This window comes from Protobothrops mucrosquamatus, unplaced genomic scaffold (assembly GCF_001527695.2).
Source record: "Protobothrops mucrosquamatus isolate PMUCROS unplaced genomic scaffold, P.Mucros_1.0 scaffold3217, whole genome shotgun sequence".
Taxonomy (NCBI): domain Eukaryota; kingdom Metazoa; phylum Chordata; class Lepidosauria; order Squamata; family Viperidae; genus Protobothrops; species Protobothrops mucrosquamatus.
The window spans coordinates 13,600-22,651 of record NW_015389214.1 but is presented as its reverse complement, the minus strand read 5'-3'; the positions used below and the strand labels follow the sequence as shown (position 1 = coordinate 22,651).

Genomic DNA, 9,052 nt, shown 5'->3' with positions numbered 1-9,052 from the left:
AGAATGCTCAGCAATGAAGCTATTTTAGCACGCTCGGTCTTGGGAACTTACAAACAACAGCAACAGATTATATCTTGGTCCCAAGCCAGAGTTCCCCAAAATACTGATAGCAACTGGAAAGAACACCAAGTTTGGCAATTCAACTTCAAATAAGGAAAGAAAAAATTGCTTAGTGGGGAGCAAAGCATATAAAATAATATTATAGAAATAATAATTCTGCCAAAATTGAATTCCATAATAAAGAATAAATCATGGAGCTAATTATAGCACCACAAAACCCTTAAATTGTAAATATTACTGCTTCCATTTGAGTTCTTTTAAGTACAGATTTAAAGCAAATTTTTAAAATATTTACACTATCAAAGCTCGTTTAAAACCCAAACAGAACTAAATTGTAAGACTTTTTTGTTTCTTTTAGTCTGATTGCTGGTTGAATACTATGCACCTTCTCTGTCAAGTAATTTAACCACTGTGTTACATCTAAATCTAATGACATATCCCATTTAATTTCCTTAATCAGGATACCACCACCACAATTAATATTTCCATTTTCTATTATTTTGAATAAAAAAGTATGGATTTTTGATCCAGATTTAAAGTACAATTCTATTTAATTTTTGATATGGTATATTCCAACCATATGGATAATCCATAACGCATTCTAGCTTAAAACATAAATTTGAGATTCCACAGTCGGAGCTACAATGTGCTTCAGCACAATAGCCCTTGTACGCTGGGTTTACCAACTGCAGTAAGCCAAAGCTTGTCTAATCATAGTTTATTTGAATAACCATAATCAAAGCAGTCCATATTAAGATTTAATATGAGTGATTCCAATCAGAATAGAATATGAAAATGTTAAACTATTCCACACTTGGTTCTGAAATCAAAGGAAATAATGGTACGTATAGAAAGTAAGAAGAAAAGAAGGTGAAGAAGAAAAAAACAGGAAGAGATTAAAAAAATGAATCTATGTGTCTCAGAGCCTAAAGACAAAAGTTACTGTTCAAAAAACAGATATTTGCCTTTAAAGTCATTGACTGAAAACTCACCAACTCTAGTTTTAGAGCCAAATCATTTCAAGCCTTTATTATTTCCAGAAATCCATCTCAGGCATGATAATTATAAAGATTACATCAGAAGAGAAGTGTTAACACTTTTCTCTCCCTACTTTTCCTTGAGTATATTGGGAAGAAATCCCCACTGTATTATATCAAATGCTAGAAAAACTACAGAGCATTTATATAATGTCACACTTTATCCCACGCTGACTCGAAATACCAGTTGGCCAACTTCAAGGAAAATGTTTGAAATCTTGTAGAACATTAAAATACTAAGGGCTGCTTTTTTAAATACAGCTGGTGTAGGAGAGTGAGATCTTCACAAATGAAGCTTAACTTCCCACTGTCTACAATTTTAAAATGTAATTCATTTTATAACACCACCAAGAAATTATGCATAAATTGTCATCCAAAATCAACACTCTAGATAATTTAAAGTACAGATGGTGTCACATGCTCCTCAAATTAAGTTACATAATTTCTAAGACTTACATTTTTAGCACAATATTCATAGGTGATGACATCATATTAAGTTGAATTCCCCTTGTAACTTACTCAAGACAATTTTAAACAAATTAAGACTATTTATCTTTCTTTGGGTTTCAGTTTAAAGCTGTTAATTAAAGAATAAACTTATATATGGAAAGCTGGACCATTTTTTAGATGTACATTAACTTCACTAAATAAACTCTAATATGGCATGATAACCATTGTGGTCTAAGTAGTTCAGATGTCATACTGGGATGGGGAATCCTAGGTTCCAATTTCCATTTGGCCACAAAGCTCCCTGTGTGACATTCAAGGCTCTGCCTCTTAGATGATCCTACCTCTCAGGATTGTTGTGATGATAAAATTGAGAGACCTTACTCCTGTGTACTACCTTAAACTCATTGAGAAATGGTAGGATTAGAACATTAATAATTAACAGATGGATAATATATGGTTGAAGTGCATGTATAGAGATCAGCTGTTCACATTCAGCCACATGTAATGTATTATAGAATGTTTAATCCAACAAATCATAGGAAAAGATAAAAGGAAGCCTGCATATCATCCAGCTAGACAAAACATTGGCTCTTAGAGCCTGCTAATCAGCAAAAGAATGACATGTACACAGAGAGAGACAGAAAAAAAATATTTCAGTTAATATATCATTAGTTTTATTCATTGTCATAGAATAAAGAGCCAAATCAATAATGAGGCACTTTCAGAAGATAGGGAGCTTTGTGCTCGAAAAAAGCTGTACATAGCTTTTTGTGTCAGAGAAGCTCCAGTTCTGACAGAAAAGATACCATAAAAATAGAAACAATAAGCCCAGCAGAAAAATGGATTCCTGAATAAACTGCCTCAGTGCAAATTAAATATTTGCTGGGGTTAAGAATATCAACGTCTGGGTGTTTTATGCCCCAGGATTCAAGGTGTGATATTAACAAAACAGGTTTCTGCTCCTATATAAAATGATTTGGAAGGAGTAATTTGGACTTTGCCTGACCACAACATCTCGTTTCTGTTGAATGAAGCAGCCCACATTTTTCAGACTTCCATTGTTTTATGTAGTTGGCTCATAATGCAACATTCAAAGCAGCTGCAACTTTTTCGTGCTGGCACAGAAGTCTAGGAAAAAAAGGATGTTTCTTTAATGAGCAGGAGAAAGGTGCTATGGTCATGCAACGTCCAATGAACTTCTTCAAAATCTTTTTGGGTACGTAGTCTTAATGCTCAGTATCTGTTGTCCTGATGTGTCAATGTTTTTTTTCCCCCTACTTGATGCTTCTTTAAGTGAACAGACTAATTAATGCTAATTTTGGAGGGTAAGACTAAAGTAAGTATATTCTAAAAGGCATGAAAATCAGTTCTATTTATTTTGCACGATATATGACTACAAGGTAATTGCCATGTCACATCCTTAAATGATATTCTACCATTTATAAGGAATTAACCCTGTTTCTGTTTAAGTAAAAAATGACAAGTTCACACACTTCACTTAAATTAAGACCATGGGGTTATTCTCTAGATTATCCTTTCTTCCTTTTGTTTTTTACTGTATTCCTCCTTGCTGTTTCTCCCTACTGTTTGAGGAGCCCTTGTGACGCAGTGGTTGGAATGCAGTATTGCAGGCTGACTCTGCCCACTGCCAGGAGTTCAATCCTGACCAGTTCAAGGTTGACTCAGTCTTCCATCCTTCTGAAGCTGGTAAAATGAGGACCCTAGACTGTTGGAGGTAACTGGATGACTCTGTAAACCACTTAGAGAGGGCTGTAAAGCACCATGAAGCAGTATATATGTCTATGTGCTATTGCTATTCTTTATATACCATTGTCACACAAACATTACATACAATAAAACTGCAGAAGTGTCTATTAGGAAAGAATGGCTGTAAATGGGCATGTAGTTAGCTAGGCACCATCAAGAAGGGAGACATAACAATATACTCAAACATAACATACTTCCCTTCTAGCTTATTTCTGGCAGTAACATCCTCTGATTGCAAGCCTGTGTGATTAGTTACTTTGCACTTGAATGTGACAGATCTATTCTTCAGTCCTTAGACTCTGACCTTCACTCTTTGGAACCTTGACTGGTGTGGGCTATAACTTTGGAATGATTACTTTTTGTCTGTTTCCTGGCCACAAATAATCCTTTCATGGAATTAGGACATCTATAATCTGGACATCTATGCTTTTCCACTTTCAGTTCCAAAAAAGAGCATCACTATATACATTCAAAAACTATTTACTGAAATGTGTTGAGTTTCTATTAGCAAGACACCTGAAATCTTCATCAGATGCACAAAGGCACAGCAAATATCCAAGGATACTGTGTCATTGGGTATCTCCATTAACAGGTAGAATTTACATGCCTTCCAACCTCTAAAATATTTGAGAGTGTGCATGTTAAGAGCTGCCAGCATCCAGAATTATTCTCAGTTCCAACAATGCCTCTGAACTTCCAAGTGGCCTCTATAAGCATTCTTTGTTTTGGGGGGGGGGGGGGGGAATGGCTGATTATGGGTGGGTGTAATAGGAGACTATTCCTATGCCACTTAATAGATGTTTTCTCTCCATCCTCTTGCAGCTATTTTGTGAGAATATAGTAAATTCTCAACATTCCAAATATGCCTACAGATTAAAACAGAGCACTAATTCTATTTATTAATGAATATCTAAAGATCAAACTCATTCCAACACTACCTAAATCATTATATCTTAAAATCCAACTATTGCGATTGTTCCACAGATATCAATATCCATGATATATGATTCAATTTTAAAGCTTAAACACACTGGAAACACTACTGGGAATAAAGGCACATCTATCTTATCTAGCTTTAGGCTCAGAAAATAAGCTTTTTAAAATATCAACAAATCACCAGTAGATATATTGGAGGAAGAAAATCGTGAAATATTTCATGAGGCTATCAGAAATAACCATAATAAAGACAATGCAAAAGAATGGTGTCTATGCAAAATTATCTGCTTTTCCCACTATAAACAAAAGAAGATAGATTTCATGTAACCATCTACAGATGTGTTACATTAAAAACTACTTATTTCTATAATACATTAGCTCTTTTATACTGGACCCAATCACATCTCAAAATGCCTCCAGATGTAATTTCATACTCAAGGTACGTTAGATAAGGTGCCAGACAATAAGGACCACTCTACATGTCTAGGTAAGTTTGAGAATTCCAGGCATATTGCTAAACCAGCTTTACTATTTTACTGGTAATGACTGAGTAAAAAAAACTATTTTCACAGAATCTTGAACTGGAAAGGACTTCAGAGATCAAGTCCAGTTTCGTAGTGCAAAATCAGCTAAAGCATTTCAAATATATAACTTTTTACCTCTCTTTAAAGACCTCCAGTAAAGGGGAACATGCCTGTTAATGGAGATACCCAACGACGCAGTATCCTTGGATATTTGCTGTGCCTTTGGGTACCTGCTGAAGATTTCAGGTGTTTTGCTAGTAGAAACTCAACACATTTCAGTGAATAGTTTTTGAATGTATATAGTGATGCTCTTTTTGGAACTGAAAGTGGAAAAGCATAGATGTCCAGATTATAGATGTCCTAATTCCATGAAAGGACTACTTGTGGCCAGGAAACAGACAAAAAGTAATCATAAGACAACCTCTTCCACTATATCCAACCTAAATCCATCCAGCTTTAGCCCATTTGTTCTGCTGTGGCAAAGAACAAGTCCAGCTCCTCCACTACATGAGAATTCTTTCAATATCTCAATACTACTGTCGCATCTCCTCTTAATCTTCTCTTCTGCAGACTAAACACACCCATCTTCTTTGTTTTTCACAAGGCACTGTTTTCAGCCCCCTCACCAACTTAACAATCTTCCTTTGAATGTATTCCAGTTTATCCATATTCTTTTGGGATTGTGGTATCCAGAACTGGACTATTCCAAATGGGCCTTGAACAAGACAAAGTACAATGGGACAATTACTTCCTGTGGCCTGGGCTCTATATTAATACATTGTGATCTACTAGAACGTGATTATTTCTGCACACCTAAAGCTATTCTTCTTCCAGATAGCTTTAAAATAGAACTCTGTTAGGAGAGAATGGAATTCATTTAGTTGGAGTCATAAACAATGAGTCCTCTATTCTCTGCCAAATTAAGGTCAATTGACAACACTAGGATAACCCTGCCAAGAATGCTTGGTAGGACAGGCAGTATGCAATGCAGGAGGCAGATCAGGTACAAACTGGAACCAATGACACCTCTTCTATAACTTCTGCTATAGATTGGATTCTATTGAGAGCTCCTCAAATGAGGATTCAAGTTTCAGAACTTGCAGAGGCAAGGGGGAAACATCTGTTCCCCTGAGACTTAATTCACACCTCCAGCCTTCCAACACTATCTTCTGGCTAGTGGGATGTATTGGTAATTTGTTGTCATAGTTTCTCTTGTGCATGCTAATCCTTCCCATTCTCCCATCTTTTCTTTTCTTCCCTGTGGACCGTACTTTTAGAGAAATGTGCAAATTCTTTTTGAACTTCTTGCAAAAGAAACTCTTTGGCTATTATCCTTAATGTTGTTTTTCTTCTGAATTAGGCAGCCATAAAGTGCAGAATGGCTGTCAATGGCCAAATGCAAATGCACACAATTATGTATCCACACTTTTCAAAACTCTCAACACTAGAACATGCCAATATTGTCAGCATCATGTGTAGCAACTTAGGTGTGACACAGAAGGGCAGAATCTTGCTATGGTCAACTTGGTTTCTAAGATTTAATTTGGTTTTTGAGGGTTTTTGAGGCTACAGACTGCAGGTAAGTGTCTGGAGTATTATCCGAATAGCATTCCTCGTCTCCAATAGCATTCCTCTACTAGAAATAAGCAATGCACATTATATTATGACAGGATATTTGTCCTGCATGTCAGTGAAGATAAATGACATAAACTGGGTTATGGGGACTTCATTAAACTCATTAACTTTTGGAAAAAATACCAAGAGAGAATAGATTCTGTATAGGTGTATGCTTTTTGTTTTATTATAGTGCTGGAATTTTCATAATAGATACTGGATTCAAGCAAAGAGAGTGGAGAAAAAATAGAAAATCTGCAACTTCAAAATTGCAATACCATACATGACATTATGTTTGTTACATTCCAAACGAAGAGCTGGATGGTTCCCTTCCATTAATGAAAGAGCCTGGATTCAGCAGAAGCCTCTCATAAATGTAAGATGGATTTTCTTCTTTCTCTGCCTTCCATTCTATTACACAATAGAATGGAAGGCATTCCGTGGTACGGAGATCTAAAAACACTTACTTTTTCTGAATGAGATTCTATTCAGTCTCTCTTAAGTGAATCTATTCAGCTTTAAGATTCGCAAACATCTGAGATACATTCAGCAGAGATTCAAGGGAAGACTTTCCTTGTCAAGAGGTCAGCTAGCTCTTTTAACAACCTTCCCTTCAACATTTAAACACATTTAAATTAGATTATGAGCCAAGAAACTGCATGCAAATTTATTGTTATATTTTTTAAAATTAATTTTTGCAATGCTTGTGCCTATTTTGGTTTTATTTTATTTGCATTTTATTGCTGTTTTATTGGTGTATTAATATTAATACAGATTAATATTCAAGAACTTGGAAAAGAACATACCTGTCAACTCAATCTGTAACTTAGTTATGTCTTTAGCTGCAAGGAAATGTTCTTTGGCTTTTTTATACTCGTAATAATTCAAAAATGTGTAAGCACATTCTAGATGAAATTGAACAGCAAGATGCCAACATTCATCATCGTTGAACAAAGTCTCAATTTCAAAAACTGTAAAAAAGGAAAAGAAAGATTAAGAAACAGAATGTGAAGAAAACACAATAAAAAGCAGAAAAATACACTCCAGATTCACTACTCCCTAGGCAAATAAACTAGGTTTAAATTGAAAGCGGACCTGCTTGATTTGCATTTTTATACACCAAGTTTTAAATACAAATTTCCCAGTTTGGCAACTTCCAAACCTCTTGTGGAAAATGATACATAAATAGCCAAGAGCCCCCCCCACACACACACACTTTATTTTCTGTTTTAACTTTTGATGGTCAGCATTTGTGAGACTATAAAGTCTGATACCACCTTAGGATCTGCTAAGGCCTAGTTCGAATACCATCTTATTCAAATCCACATTCCATTTTATTGTGTACTTTAAATATTTGAGTACATGATTTAACTCTTGGATATATTTAACTCTTAGACATGTCTCCTTCCAATATATACTACAGATTTTTGCTTAAGGGCAACACAGCTCTTTTCTTTCTCTCTGAGAGACGGGACCCTTATTAGTTGAGACCAATGACTAAGATGCTTGGCAGTTGATCTGAAGTTGGTTCTCTAAACCTGATTTCAGAAAATGACAAATACCATTAACCTCAGAGTAAATATTAATCTAGGAAACAATTCTGAGTATAGAAGAGACCAATATAGCAGTGGTAAAATATGATCATAAGCAAAGATGAAATGGAAAGGAGAAAAACTGAAGGGAGAGAAAAAGAGAATCTGTTCAACATATGTAATACTCCCAATGCCAGTCTTAATCACTGAGAACTTCTTCATTGCTCTATTGGCCAAAAAAAAAAAATTGACAATCTTAAAAAAAGCCATTATTTTCCTACAAAGAGTTTTTTCTTCAAACCCCCAATGCAATCCTTTGTACCAGAAACAGTATTTTTTAAAAATAGATCTTAAGAATTAAACACAACATAAGTTTCATCTAAGAAGATGAAAAAAGACTTATTTTTAGACCAATTTTAAAAAGTGGATAAATTACAGGCAAATATTCATCTCTAAATAGCCTGTTTTCCTTGAAGCAAAGCAAATTATTTTTAAGGGGTTTAAAAAAGGTTCATAAGCATTTGGTCAAGGACACAGATAAGATAAAGAGTAATAAAATCTTATTGTACTCAAGAGAATAGAAAACATGTGGCTTTATATCTGTTTTCAAATCTAAAGAGATGGATGGGTATGTATACACACACAAACACACACACACTGATACATACATTTTTCATTTTTTTTTTTCATTTATTTTGATTTGTATCCCGCCCTTCTCCCGAGGGACTCAGGGCGGCTCACAACATATTTAAAACAGAAACATGCCCACAATCCCCACCAAATAAAACCAATTAAAACCCAAATATTTTAAAGTTGTGGTATTTAAAATTTTCTAAAAATGAACCCGATTTAAAATCCTCCCTAGGCCAGGCCCGCTTGCTGAAAAAGCCATGTCTTGAGGGTGCGGCGGAAAGTAAGGAGATCCGGAATCATCCGGATCTGGGGGGGTAGTTCGTTCCAGAGGGCGGGGGCACCCACAGAGAAGGCCCTCCCCCTGGGGGTCGCCAGCCGACACTGCTTGGCCGACGGCACCCTGAGGAGACCCACTCTGTGGGAGCGTACCGGTCTATGGGAGGGAATCTGCGGCAGAAGGCGGTCTCGGAGATAGCCAGGTCCTATGCCATGGAGCGCT

At 35.9% G+C, this 9,052-nt stretch overlaps 1 protein-coding gene across 1 annotated transcript in view; it reads right to left on the bottom strand.

Moving 5' to 3' along the window:
- Positions 1–9,052, bottom strand: part of LOC107297283 (tetratricopeptide repeat protein 27) — a gene marked incomplete at its 5' end in the record, with an annotated part of 87,378 nt that overhangs the window by 65,425 nt on the left and 12,901 nt on the right. Inside the window, one exon of the mRNA XM_015826645.1 lies at positions 7,195–7,359. Within this exon, the coding sequence (XP_015682131.1) occupies positions 7,195–7,359 (165 nt within the window). The remainder of the gene's footprint in view (positions 1–7,194; positions 7,360–9,052) is intronic.